The 14,019-nt window shown below is 36.6% G+C and overlaps 3 protein-coding genes across 9 annotated transcripts in view; 2 read left to right on the top strand and 1 right to left on the bottom strand.

Annotated features, from left to right (window-relative positions):
- Fas2 (neural cell adhesion molecule fasciclin 2) overlaps positions 1 to 10,179 on the top strand; it is an 86,852-nt gene extending 76,673 nt beyond the window's left edge. For 2 of the 7 annotated variants that reach the window (XM_020949550.2, XM_020949549.2), the window contains 3 exons: positions 4,996 to 5,197; positions 6,575 to 6,661; positions 8,044 to 10,179. In XM_020949550.2, coding sequence (XP_020805209.1) covers positions 4,996 to 5,197; positions 6,575 to 6,661; positions 8,044 to 8,167 — 413 coding nt within the window. In that variant the 3' untranslated portion in view covers positions 8,168 to 10,179. Of the gene's footprint in view, positions 1 to 1,898; positions 3,664 to 4,995; positions 5,198 to 5,774; positions 5,872 to 6,574; positions 6,662 to 8,043 lie in introns of those variants that run through there. The other 5 variants (XM_020949552.2, XM_020949551.2, XM_020949554.2 and 2 more) reach the window with 3 other exon arrangements.
- A 39-nt stretch (positions 10,180 to 10,218) lies between these two features.
- Positions 10,219 to 12,110, bottom strand: GlcAT-I (Glucuronyltransferase I). The gene is made up of 2 exons (XM_020949688.2): positions 11,629 to 12,110; positions 10,219 to 11,573 (listed from the first exon to the last, which is right to left on the bottom strand). The coding sequence occupies exons 1-2, from the start codon at positions 11,835 to 11,837 to the stop codon at positions 10,862 to 10,864; spliced, it is 921 nt and encodes a 306-aa protein (XP_020805347.1). The 5' UTR covers positions 11,838 to 12,110; the 3' UTR covers positions 10,219 to 10,861.
- A 177-nt stretch (positions 12,111 to 12,287) lies between these two features.
- Positions 12,288 to 14,019, top strand: part of Nsun2 (tRNA (cytosine(34)-C(5))-methyltransferase Nsun2) — a 45,027-nt gene continuing 43,295 nt past the window's right edge. Inside the window, exon 1 of the mRNA XM_086836127.1 lies at positions 12,288 to 12,474. The gene's annotated coding sequence lies outside the window, so the exon portion shown is untranslated. The remainder of the gene's footprint in view (positions 12,475 to 14,019) is intronic.

Here is a 14,019-nt window from a genome sequence, read left to right as displayed (position 1 = left end):
TCTGATCTGTCTAGAGCATCTATTCCCTAATGCCAATTAATCAGTAAGCGTCCGTAAACCCTAAAATTTTTATCAATAACTTATGATAATGCGTACATTCCAACCGACATGACCGACACACACCCACACTGAGCCCAAAATACAGCAAAAGGAGAAAAGAAAAGCAGCAAAATGCTTTAGTGTTTGCAACGCATTTGATTTCGAGCATTATATATTTGATTTGAGCCCCAAAACTTCATATTCACACTTCGCAGTCAAATGCAAAGTTCACACCAGAGGGCGCGCACGCACTAGCAGTGGCCAAGCAGTGCGCATGCGTGCGTGCCTCAGTCAGCCGTTGTATAGAAGAAATGTGAGAGATGCGCATCACGAATTCAACCTTAGCTTACCTTAATTACGCTCCATTTTTTTTATTACCATTCTTAAGCATTTACTTAATTATAATTACCAACACTATACATAACATTACAAGAAATCTTTGTGACGCGAAATTTACATATATAATTTTATATTTTTGTGTGTGTGCATATTCATCACAGTTTTTTTTATTGTAATATTATTAATGAAACAACAAGAACTCTGTTAAATGTAAAACCTAGTACATAAACGAAAAGCGATGACAAAATTATCAAACAAAAATTACAATTATTTTCTTTTCTGGTTTAAAAATTTGGCTATTACCACTAGAGTTTTTCATTATTATAATTATTATGACTATAATTATTTTTAACACATCGCGTATGATTTTGAATTAATTTGATTTTGTGTGTATACTGCGTCTACTACTACTTCTTTAGTTAAATTCTTCAATTATAAGCAAAATGAAAAGTTTCTCAAATAAAACATTTATATATATAAAAAAAAAGAAAACCAAACGAAACAGACTGTAATTTACTCATCTCTTTTTTATTATCAGTTATCTGCCTGCGTCGTCTCTCTCTCTCTCTCTCTCTCTCTCTCTTTCTATCTCTGTCCTTGTCTATCTGTTGCTGTCTCTGCCTTTCACTCACACTGTTTTCTGTTCGCTCTCGCCGTCGATTTATTGTCTTCTTTTGTTGCTAACTTTAAGTAAATGTTGTGCGTAGTTTGTGATTGTTTTGTGTGTGCCATATATTTCTCTGTCTCGTTCCAATCTCAAGTTTCCACTCACCATTCTCCACTTTTCCCCCGTTATCCTGACAGATCCTGTCGCCATTCCCATTACCATTTACTCCCGCTTTTACCTAGACATAACCTCAACTTTAATAAGTAAACTCTTGATCTTTGGCTAACCAGTGGACTTAGTGTGTGCATCTAATTAGGCATTTAGTCATAGTTTATTATACGTATTACCTACCAACAAGAACAAGCAAAAACTCAACTAACACATTTTGGTCGAGCAACAAGTTCCCCCTTTGTTAGAATAACAAAACACACACCCACCACACTTGAGACAAACAAAAGAAACAAATAAATAAACAAAAACTAACAAACAAACTAACCATAACACACACTCTCGTACACACACACACTACATGCACATTGTGTTTCGATTCGTCGCCGTCGTCGTCTCAGTAACCAAAATAATAAAAAAATTTAAACTAAAACCCACAAAAAAAAAACCACCAACAATTTAATGTGCAATGAAGACCAACCAAAAACAACAACAAAAAATTGTTCTTTTGTGTGTTTCCTTTTCTTCCTTTTTCTTCTACCACTTTTTCTTCCTTGTTTTTTTTTCTCTCTTTTATGATGTGTGTGTGTGTGTCTAAACCACAACAACAACAAAATCTCCCACTAAAAAATTAATGAAAAATAATTGTAAAAAATACCGCAAACCAAAATGCGCCAAACAAAACAAAAAAATCAATTCGGATTATCTCCAAAAAATACGAAAACAAAAATCAAAATCGGAACAGATAATCCGCATCCCCAAAAATCGAGTGGCGCCCCATCCTTGGCCCGACTGCTTGCTCTCTGCGCTGCCTTGCCGATAATGCTGATCCTGCTGCCGCCAAGGACGCCGCACACTGCTTAAAGGACTCCTTGCCCCCAACGCCCCCCCCCCACCCTTAGAGATTCTGCCACACACACACACGCGAGCGAAAGCAGTGCACTTGGAGGATCCATCCGCTGGCCGTGTCTATCAAGGTTTTCCTTTCTCTCGTTTTCCCCCTGTGTTTTTTTTTTTGGGTGTGTTAATGTGTAAATAATAAGGACAACCAAAAAGAGATACAAAGAAAAAAGTAAACAAAAAATACGACAAAAAAAGAAAAGCAAAACAAAATAAATAATTAAATAAGAAAGAGCGAAACTAAATGATACATTTAAATGGCATGAAATGAAGCGGAAATTTAGAGTTATGTTAACTGTACTCAAATAGAGAATATGATCAATAGGAATATCACTTGGGGCGGGTAATGATTCCATTAACTGTACAAAATAAAAGAAAACCCAATAATAATAATAATAATAATAATAATAATAATAATAATAATAATAATAATAATAATAATAATAATAATACAAAAGAAAACATTGATGAATTGATGGGAAATGAAACGGATTGCCAAAGCCGAGTCACAATGCTTACACAATGATGATAATGATTGTACTTACGTATTCCCCATAATCCTATGTCTAACCGCTAGAGACCATGTTTAACTACCACTAAGCCGATGTTAAGTTGTTATTTAGTTGTATACCTATATGTATATGTATGTGTATAGCGAGAGCATTTATTATAATTATTATTATTATTATTCAACTCCGAAGCAGTCCGGTTCCGCTTAGTTCAATGTGAATTTTACAACACTGCCAAGCGAATAACTTAAACCAAATTTATACATACAATATATAAATATATATATATATTTATATATATATATATGAGAAATTTTAGCAAAATTCTACACCCAAACGTAAAAGAAAAAGAAGAACAAATTAATATCAAGTGCATACGAGTACAACAATTAAATTTACACACGTTTACTGACATCTACGATTAGCCAAAAAGCTTCTTCCCAAACTGTTTTTTACGAAAGAAGGTTTGTTCTGTTTTATTTTTCTTTCGAAAGCGCGCAAGTGTATGAACACGTTAAGAGAGGGGACAATAAGTAACTCAAACTAAGTTTAAAGTGCGACTATGGCTAATTACGAATTTTTGCTCACGAACACAAAACACTACACTACGATTTGAACTTTCGTTGATAGCGTTTAGTGAATGCCAACTAGAGAATGCAAACTCGACTTAGACGAACCGATGATATTCCTGTATACACGCGATTTTTTTATAGCAAGCGAAATCGATTTTTCTAGCCAAATATATATATATTATAAATATTATCGTAAATCCAACAAAAAGAAAAAAAAAGCAATTTATACCTTTACAATATCTAGTTATACATACGTATACACCATATAGTTAGTGAATAATTCAGCCCGCCTAACGTTGCTGATATGGGGATAGTGTTTGTCTTTTTTTTTTTCTATATATATATATATTCTTAGTTCCTCGATCCTGTCGAGGACAAGCACACACTGGAATACATACATATAAAAGCAAATGAAAATTGAGGTGTCATGATAAATGTTGTAAGCAAAACGAAGAGAAAATCGATCACGAAAGCCTACCACTTAAGCAGTTCATTTTTTGGGTAATAAAGAACAAAATTTGAACAGAAAGCAGTTCGTGCGTGTGTGTGCCTTTGGGGTTTGCCAGGGTTGCCACCATCAACTTGGATGCAATTTCCGCTGCCGCCGCCAGGTAACATCAGGATGCGTAACGTAACACCCCCGTTTAACCATGTTATTCTATAGTTACTCGTTTATATTTTTTTCTTGCTGCACTGCACACAAGACACTAACAGCCCAAAATTGTATTTTCTCCACGAAAAAAAGTAATATATATAAACAAAACCAAACAAAGAGAGAAAACTGTTAATAAAACATTCCTTATTGTTGATTGTTCATTGTTGATTATGTTTATAGTTTAAACCAAAAGAAAAAGAAAAGAAAACAAACCAAACCAAACCAATTACCTTGCAGCACTCTAGCCAAACGATCCCCCATATGTCCCATATATTCCTATATCCCTTATCTATATATCTCACAATATACATAATCTTTACACCTAATGTACAAAAAAATTGAATAATAAAAGAAAAACAGTTGCTGCTAAGTTGAACTGCCTAACACTGCTTGTATACTTTGCATATTGGCCTAATTCTGTATTTTTCTGTATTTTGAATATTTCCAATTGTAAAAAACCTAAAAAAAAAAATAACACAAAAGCGTTTGATAAATCCTTTTTATTTCTGCTTTTTACACTCTTAAACTCTATCTCTCTCTCTCCCTCTCTCTCTCTCTAAAGGACACATTCTCCTTGCCTTTTCCACGCCATTTTCCCCCAAAAACTTTCCACATTCTTCCCCCCTTTGGCTGCATGCTTTATTTGTATCCTGTTAACCTGTTATCCTGAAAGCAACCTGTATATCAGTTCCGTTTGCTTTGTTTGAAACAGCTTTTCGTGTTATGTGAAATTGGTGCCATTTATTATTTGTTATTTATTATTATTTATTTATGATTTATTTATTATGATTGCCACTTAATACTATGTATTGCTCTTATCACTTTGATTTCGTTTGATCTTGGCTATTGTTACTGTTACCGGTTAAGTTTCTAATAATTTCGAAACCACCAAATAATACACACACAAAAATGTAAAATATTAACCAGCATTTAAGATCAAACAAAAAATGAAAAGACAAACTTAAGCGAGTGTTTTTTTAAGTGTGTAAGATTAGCATTTAAATGGAGTTAAGGAGAGAAGAGGAGAGGAGTCTCCTAGGCTAGTGGCTTGTACCACCTAGAGATAAACGCCCCTTGTCCCGAATATCTTTCTTTCTGAGTATGATAATCTTATTAATCAAGTACCCTTTGTTCCCTCCCCCAATTCCAACCATAACCTTGACGAATCCTCCTGTAATTTGTAAAACAAAAAAAAACAAAAAACAGGAATCGATGTCATCCAGGTGGCAGAGCGACAGGTCTTCTCCTCGGCAGCCATCGTTGGCATCGCACTCGGCGGCGTCCTGCTGCTCCTCTTCGTGGTGGATCTCCTTTGTTGCGTCACCGTTCACATGGGCGTCATGGCCACCATGTGCCGCAAGGCCAAGAGATCGCCATCGGAAATCGACGACGAGGCCAAGTTGGGCAGGTAAGCTAAAAGCAAATTTTTAATTATTACTATTATTGTTATTGAAATATTTACACAAAAAGGAAAAAATTAGAGCTTAGAACAAGTGGGGGGTTAATTCGGTTGCAATATTTGTGGATTTTTAATAGGATTTGATCCGAAGGTATCATCTTTACCAAAAAACTTTTTTAAACGAAGTGGAAGTTCTAAATTGTCTTCTAAAAACATAATCGAATCATACGAATTAAACTTAATTAAATATCTCAAAACATCAATTTAAAAATTCACTAATAAAAGAAACTGTGAAGTTTAAATTTAAGTAATAGAAAATCATAGTTAACAATACAAAATAACATCGAATTTGGTTCCATTTTTAACTAATAATAATCGATATAGCCCCCTCAAAAACATCTCGTTTATTAACTAGACTTATCCTATTTTTTTCTGTGTATTGATGTAATTGAAAAGTGTTACAAATATTGCACTAAAAATCCGAATCGGAAATCGAATTTAACAAATTTGCTTATTGCCTTCCGTTGTGTTTTTTTCCCGCTCCCTCACACGCTCCGTATTGCGATCGAAAATCGATAATCGACAGGCGCCAGGACTTCGAGTACAATTGGGTCTATGCGCGGCCCAAGTCCTTGTTGTTCAATCGCAATTCCCTGATATCCGTCTGAGAGATTTGGACAAAAATCAGTGCATTGTTCAAAATTTTAAAATTAACTAAGCTTAACTTAAAATCTTTCGTTTGCCCTCCAATTTTTAGTGCAATATTAAATGTTATTCATAAAAATTAAATAAGAACAACACACAATAACAAATCACAAGTTAAATTTTTCAATTTGTAGAGACAATACACAGACTTTGGCTTAGTAAATGATTTCCTTAGTTTGTTGCCTAATTGTACAAGATTGTTGCATTGTTATTAAATTAGTGTGTGTAAAATTAAGAAATTAAAAAAAAAAAAAACAAATCTATAGAGTTAAGAGTTCCAATTGAGTATACATAGAGAAGATAGGCTCTTTCTATGTTTTTAAACAAAAGAAATTAATAAAATGTATTTTATGAACTTAAAGTATTATATTTACTCAACTGAAGCTCTTTTAAACATATCTAAAATGTTAAAAAATTACATTTTAAACACATTTGACACACACACGCATTGTTTCATCATACACATTCAACACCAAGCTATATCTATGTGTTCTTCTCTCTCTGCTAAATACTAAATCAAACCTCATCATGTATTATTCCCACCACACACATCCATCATATATCAAAATCAAAACCAAAAAAATCAAAAACCGATCAAACCAATACCAAAACCAACCAAAAAACCTCAACCATCTAACCTAGCAGTCTTTATGGTTGGCGTTTTCCGCTACCTTATTGCAGTGGCCAGCTGGTAAAGGAGCCGCCACCGTCGCCGTTGCCACTGCCGCCGCCGGTCAAGTTGGGCGGTTCGCCCATGACATCGCCATTGTACGTACCCCCCTTACAGCCATTTCCTTATCCGTTTTTCGTTTGCCATTTCCATTTCCGTTTCCGTTTTCGTTACTCTCTGATTTTGACTGCCCGCCCTGGGGTCTCTCGCTTTCTGCCGCTTCCTGCATCCTTTGCCTCTCTGTTGTGCTCCTTATCATACGCTATCGCCTCGATCATCGTCATATATATATATATAGTATAAACCTCATAGGTCATATCCTCATTTGCAAGCACTGCATGCCGCCATTTTAAGCTAATATGAGTCCTTAGACGACACTTCCAGGGAGCCTGGTTTTAGTTATTTATTTAATTGAAAAGTTCTTTCTAACGCAACAAGTATAACAACTTTTAGTTATTAGAAATTGATATAAAATGTATAATTTCTTCACTATGTTGATTAATTGTTTAATTTGTATCTTAAGTAAATATTTTTCGTTATTATGATCTTGTAAAGTAATTGAAAGCCAAACAGTTGCATTTATTAATATGTTTAAAAGTGAAAATAGGAGAAAAATGCTTAATTTTAACTTTTAAAAGAAGAATAAAGAAATAAATTCTACCTATTTGGCAGTGCCTTATTAGTAGTTTCTTTAATTAAATTTTAATTAATTAATTTAACAATTTCTTAGCTTTTTAATATGTTGCTAGCATATATGTTATATGCTATATGCCGTACTACTTTTACATGCAAAATATAAATAGTTAAAAAAGAATTAAAGGAAACTAATTTCGGGCAACCGAAGTTTATATGCCCTTGCAGTTTTTAATTTATTTGTAGGATAAAATCGGAAATCGATTATAACTAAGCTTAAAATATTCGCTTTTTGAATCAATATTTGTAAATATTTTTATATGTAATTTTTTATGGAAAAATAAAAGTTTAAAAATCGCATATCTTAGCCAAAACAGCCTTAATTTTAATTCCAATGTTAGTTTTTAGTAGGTTTATAAATCTGCATACTCAGTTTAAATTATAAAATAAATTCAAATTTTGGCAAATTTTTGGAAATTTTAACGATGTAACCCCTTATAAAATTTTGAAAAATTAAAAAAAAAATACATTTCTGACGGAAATGGCTAGATCGATTCAGCTTTTAGTGCTGATCAAGAATATATATGATTTATAGGAAATGACTCATTCACTAAGTTACTTACTTTAGTTACTGTTTATAACTAAATGATATTGTCCTTGCAAGGGTATAAAAAAAACAGCAACAGGTAAGTGTCCTGCCGCAAAGCAGTGTGCACTGCTTGGCATGTGTAGAGCAGGCAGCTTTGCATGGCTGCAAGCAGTTCTTAGCTTGGAATGACCGTTGAGCTTCAAAATTCAAAAAGGAAATAAATCAATTTACTAATTTATTTCATATATTTATTCACAGAGATGAAAAGGAGCCGCTGCGCACACCCACCGGCAGCATCAAGCAAAACTCAACCATTGAGTTCGATGGACGCTTTGTGCACTCGCGCAGTGGCGAGATCATTGGCAAGAATTCAGCGGTGTAAATCCAAGGATTCGGAGTTGGAGCTGAAATCCCAGGATCCCAGGATGGATGTTAACGTGCACAAAGACGGACCGAAAAGTGAATGCTGGAATGAAAGATACAAAGATACAGATACAGATACGATCAAAAGCCAAAGAACACTTGAATATCGCATCGATTGGCACTCTGAGTTGGTTTTTCATTTACTTTCGTACACGGCATAAATCTAAACTAAATGTCTCTACTATAAATGCATACGATATCTAAAGCATCTAACATCAAACACACACGTAGCACACTAAGACCGAACAAACACAAGGATGGCAGATTAAGTAATAACTCCATGTCGCTTCGTTTATCTAGTTTAAAAACGTTTGAGAGCCTATTCTTTGCATTTGCTTTGCCTTTCTTATCAAAACCCTCACACACATACACACACTCACACGGACACAATAAATTAACAAAATAAAGATTAAATATATAGAGGAGTAGGATGAGACGAGAACCTAGCCTAAGTAATACATATATATATATATGCAAAAAGGAAATCTTAAATTAATGCCTTACAAAAGAAACAAACAAATTATTACATTTATTTAGCAGTTAAACGTGACAAAAAAAGAGGAGGAGGAACGGGTGGGATTTATGCATGTAAGCCGCAAGGAATGATAAAGATTTCTTTAGTATAACTAACTTAAACATGCCATAAATAAGTTTAAACATTAAGTTTGCATTGATTGTCATCATCTCCCCCACCACCCACCAATTCGTAGTATGTACTTAAAAAAAACACGCTGAACAAAAGACTTGCGAGCATTTCATTCTCACTCTATTGAAGAGAAATGAAAATAAATAATATACAAACAAAACACAAAAAGGACTTGAATATTTTAGTTTTTTTTTATATAAAAATATAAAGAAATCCTTCGTTCCCTATTCGTTAACTCGTATACTTAATCGCCAGAAAATACGGCACTTAATGAAGAATGCTCAATGTATATTAAATTGATGTTTTAAATTGTCCAAATCGAAAATGTTGACAAGCTGCTTAACGATTCCGTTGCCGCTTCCGTTTCCTGTTCATCCCTCGCAAACCCACTACACAAAAATTACAGTTAAAAATGCTTAAAAACTAAACTAAAATTAATTAATTAATTAAAATCTAAGTTAGTAGAGAGCAAAACGAGAAGGATAACTAGAAAGTAACGAGTAGAAAAAGGAGAACGGAACGATAACGAGAGATTGCCAAACATCCACTTATCATTTATAATTCATCCTTTCATCGATGCTCAGTTTTGTGTTACAAGTATTTTCTTATATGTATGTAAAAATTAAACAAATTATATGTTAAGCGATCTAATGAATATATAAATCTATAAATATATGTATGTACATGTATTTAAAAGTTACTTGTAAGCCTTTTTTTTTACACACAAAACGGAATAATTCAAGAATAAAAATCAAAAAAAAAGGGAAAAGAAAGTAAAATACCTATTATATATATCTGTATGTGTACAAGCCGATCTGAATGTATGTATATGTATGTATAATCCCATAAAGAAAGCGCAGTTTATTTGAAAATCTCAACACCCATCCATCCCATCGTAGAGATCAGATCCCTGTTTTTCTGGTTTTCCCGCCCACGAGCTTTTGTAGCTTCTGTTGCCTTGCCAGAGCTTTTTACCTTAAATATATTATAATATATTATATATACAATCCAGTCGGATTATACGGATCGAGGATAATGGAAATGGAGGCTACACACCCCACACACAGATCTGTAATTAATGTGTAAATTCTCTGCTCCTTGCCAATCGAGCGAGCGTGTGTGTGTTTGCTGCATATGAAATATGCATTGCTTGCAGGAACAGGAACAGGAATCTATATGCTATATCATATATAGTTCCGTTCCAGCGGGCAGCAGCAGAGTGTAGCTTTTTATAATGAAAACTAAACTATAAATTGAAAGAAAAATTATACATACAAAAGGGGGAAAAATAAATCGTATTTACTGTACCATAATAATTCCAAAAACAATGTTTTATTCCTTCTTAAAAACAAACTGAAAGTAAGTACTTTTCTATTCATTTTATTTGATATATTAAGCATTTCTTATTGACATTGAACAGGAGGCACAGATGGAGGCTAGCTTTCAGGATGCATTTTGGGAGGCACTTTCATGGGACGACTTACAACTTTGATTTGATTTTGAGCATTATACTAGAGTAATCTCTTTCGCTAATACGTCTAGCACAGCAATATATTCTCTTATTCTATAAACTATTGTGCTTTGGGCTGATCAATCGATCACACTTGATAATAAAATCATTTTTAGCAGTAATATTTACAAACAAAATGCTCTTTGTGCCTCATTTTGCTTAAAGTTGAAGAATCAAACAAGAAAACAGACAAAAACCTCTGTACTTAAGTCAAGGTATTGCTTTTGATTTGAATTTTACAAAAAGTAAGCAAAAATTAAATAAAATTAAACGTTTGACTTACAAATCTGATCAATTATTTCTTTAATACTAAGGTGATGCTTTAAGTAGGTAATTGCACTTAGACTAGGCGGAAGTATACATCTGTTTCAATTGAGTCTGCGAGAAAATCAAAGATTTCTGGCGGATATTAAATAAATTCACTAAGAGAAGAGGATGGGGACACTGCCTAAGTATGTACACCCGGCTGGCTGTAACAGCGGTCTTTTTCGATCTGCTTACACCTCCATGCCGCCGTCGGAACGCTTGCCCTGCTTCAGCAGCGCCTCCTCGGCGGTGAGCTTGGTCTTCTCGGTGCGCGTGTGCCACACGAGCACCTCACGGCAGCCATTGGCCAGCGGCTGCAGCTTTTCCCGGGTGGTCAGGTGTCGCAATATCTCGCTCTCTTGATAGCCGCGCTGCACTTCGTATGAGAAGAGGGCTTGTGGATTGCGTATAAACAGATCCATGCTAATGGCAAAGGCGGCCATATCAATGGGAAAGGGTCGTTCCGGCCGCCAGGCGGCATTGAAGCCAATAACCTGCTTCTGATCTTCACTGAGATACGGTCGCTCCACCATCAGACCGCCAACGAGGCCCACTGGCCAGACGCCGACGCGTCCCCGTTGTATTTTCGACATTTCGGTAAACAGCTCCGTGGAATATGAGTTGTCGTCATCCATAAAGAACACTATCGAGTGCTGGTCCGTGTTGACGTTGTTGCGCAGCCAGGTGAGCGCCAAGTTGCGCTGCTCGACGCCGCGTGGCTTGATCCAGTTGGGATCTTTGCCCTGCAGCTTGAACTCGGGCGGTGTCTTGATGTTCAGCTGCGTGGAGCGCTTCCCCAGGCCGGCGCGCTGTAGCAGCCCAGTGACCAGGGGACTAGTGGCATTTGCGTCTTCCACAATGATCCAGTGCAGATGCGGCAGCAGCATGAATAGGTGCGACAACCTAAGGGAGAAAATGCGGATCTTAAAAGGAACTTTGGGAGCACGTACTGGCCAACCTGGTCAGTTCCGCCTTCTGAGCGGGTCGCGTATACGTCGGCGTCACAGCGTAGATGGTCGGCAACGTATCCGCCTGTGCGTACATTGTCTGCAGGTAGTCCGGACCCTGGCAGGTGCGCTTCCCATTCCGGTGCACCATCATTAGAATCACCAAGAAGACTATGATTAGCACCAGCACCTGGCGCGGCCGAATGCGGACTTCCGACATCTCTCTGCTGCTTTGCCTCTGCACTTTTCTAAGTCCCTAAAGCCCTAAAATGGTTAAAATTGTTTGTTTACTTTATAAGCTAAGAAAAGGTTAGGTGCAGTGTGCCCGCCCGATTTCCCGGCTAAAATCCTTAATTACGTCAGGCAATGAGCGTTTTTTTTCCTCAACGGCATTGCTGGTTAGACTTAAATGTACCGCACGAATTTGAATTATTTATGTTTCTCGGATGGCTACTGAGATAACAACATCTCTTTTACAGCAACTACAATTTACAATTTACTACAACAAGAGACAACAGTTCCATGTGAGCTGATCAAAGCTCTCTAAAGCTGCATGTCAGAAGCCGATAGTCAAAGCTGCACATGGTTGCAAGCTACCAGCGGAAAGTCAAAGCGGTCAAACTTTGGTAAAAAGTAGTGAAAAAGGAGTTGGTTACACTGCAAAACGCTTGTGGTAATGCTTATGTGTGCATTTCCGGTTGTGTTTGTATATGTTTACACCTGCCATTAATAACGCGCATTAAATCCGAATCGGAATAATTTCAGGTGCTATTAATTTGAAAAAACACCCTTAATTATTGACATATATAATGTCAGCACTGAACAAGGAGCCAGCGACGGCGGCCAACTGAAAATCGGTGAATATGCATATATGTAGCTTTATTCATTATTAGCAAAACATGGTGTTCAGTGATGAGATCACCATGGCTTCAGATAGCTGCTGACCGTCACAGTTGCACATAGCTGCACGCCATCACCTGTTCGTCACAGTGGCATATAGCTGCACGTCATTAGCTACACGTCATTAGCTGAATGTCGCTGCTGCGCATGGCTCAATAATGTTGGTTGATCGTCGCTGCTGCACATGGCTGCAGGCAACCAGCTGAAAGTCAAGGCGGTCACACTCCGAAAAGGTAGTGAAGAATGAGTTGGTCACATTTCAAAAAGCTTGTGATAATGGATATGTGTACATTTCCGCTGATGTCACGCACATTGCGCCGGAGTCGGAATAATTGTAGTTGCTATTAATTTAAAAAAACACCCTTAATTATTGGCATAAATAATGTAAGCACTGAACAGGGATCCGGCGACGGCGGCCAACTGATAATCGGTGAATATGCATACAGCTTTATTCATTATTTGCCAAACATGATGTTCAGTGATTAGATCACCATGGTTTCAGATAGCTGCCGACCGTCACAGTGGTACATAGCTGCACGGCATCACCTGAACGTCACAGTGGCATGTAGCTGCACGCCATTAGCTGCACGTCATTAGCTGAATGTCGCTGCTGCACATGGCTCCATGTTGGTTGATCGTCGCTGCTGCACATGGCTGCAGGCAACCAGCTGAAAGTCAAGGCGGTCACACTCCGAAAAAGGTAGTGAAGAATGAGTTTGTCACATTTCAAAAAGCTTGGTATAATGGATATGTGTACATTTCCGCTTATGTTTGTCACGCATATTGCACCGGAGTCGGAATAATTGTAGTTGCTATTAATTTAAAAAAAAAATCCTTAATAATTGACATAAATAATGTAAGCACTGAACACGGAGCCGGCGACGGCGGCCACTAAAAATCTGTGGAAATGCATTCAGCTTTACTATTTGCTAAACATGATGTTCGGTGATGAGATCACCATGGTTTCAGATAGCTGCATGTCATCAGCCGATCGTCACAGTGGCATATAGCTGCACTTCATTAGCTGAACGTCGCTGCTGCACATGGCTCCATGTCAGTTGATCGTCGCTGTTGTACATGGCTGCAAGCAATCAGCGGAAAGTCAAAGCGGCCACACTTCGATCTAAAAGTAGCGAAAAATGAGTTGGTTACACTACAAAAAGTTCATTTCATAGGGTTGACAAAGTAGCTATTTTCTAGCTGAAAGCTTTAAGCTCTGAGCTTTAAGCTCTGCTACAATATAGCTAAACTGACATCTCTAATTTGCACCTCTTGCACTAAAATTAATCAGCTTTCTGCTGATTCTGTTCGCCTGGTATTTCAGGTCGAAAATTAAATGGACTCGGACCGATTTTTGACGAGATCGAAGACTTGGTTTTTGCCTACAACAACAACAGTGCTTAAACAGACCAAATTGAATGCTGGGTTTTTTCTGCAACAACAATAAACAACGCTTTTACGACAATTTTAAATTAAAACAACATCAAAAATAGACTATATTA

The sequence above is a fragment of the Drosophila serrata genome, unplaced genomic scaffold, assembly GCF_035046125.1.
Source record: "Drosophila serrata isolate PLE 108 unplaced genomic scaffold, ASM3504612v1 contig_276, whole genome shotgun sequence".
In the NCBI taxonomy this organism is placed as follows: Eukaryota; Metazoa; Arthropoda; class Insecta; order Diptera; family Drosophilidae; genus Drosophila; species Drosophila serrata.
This window is presented reverse-complemented; position numbering and strand designations above follow the sequence as displayed.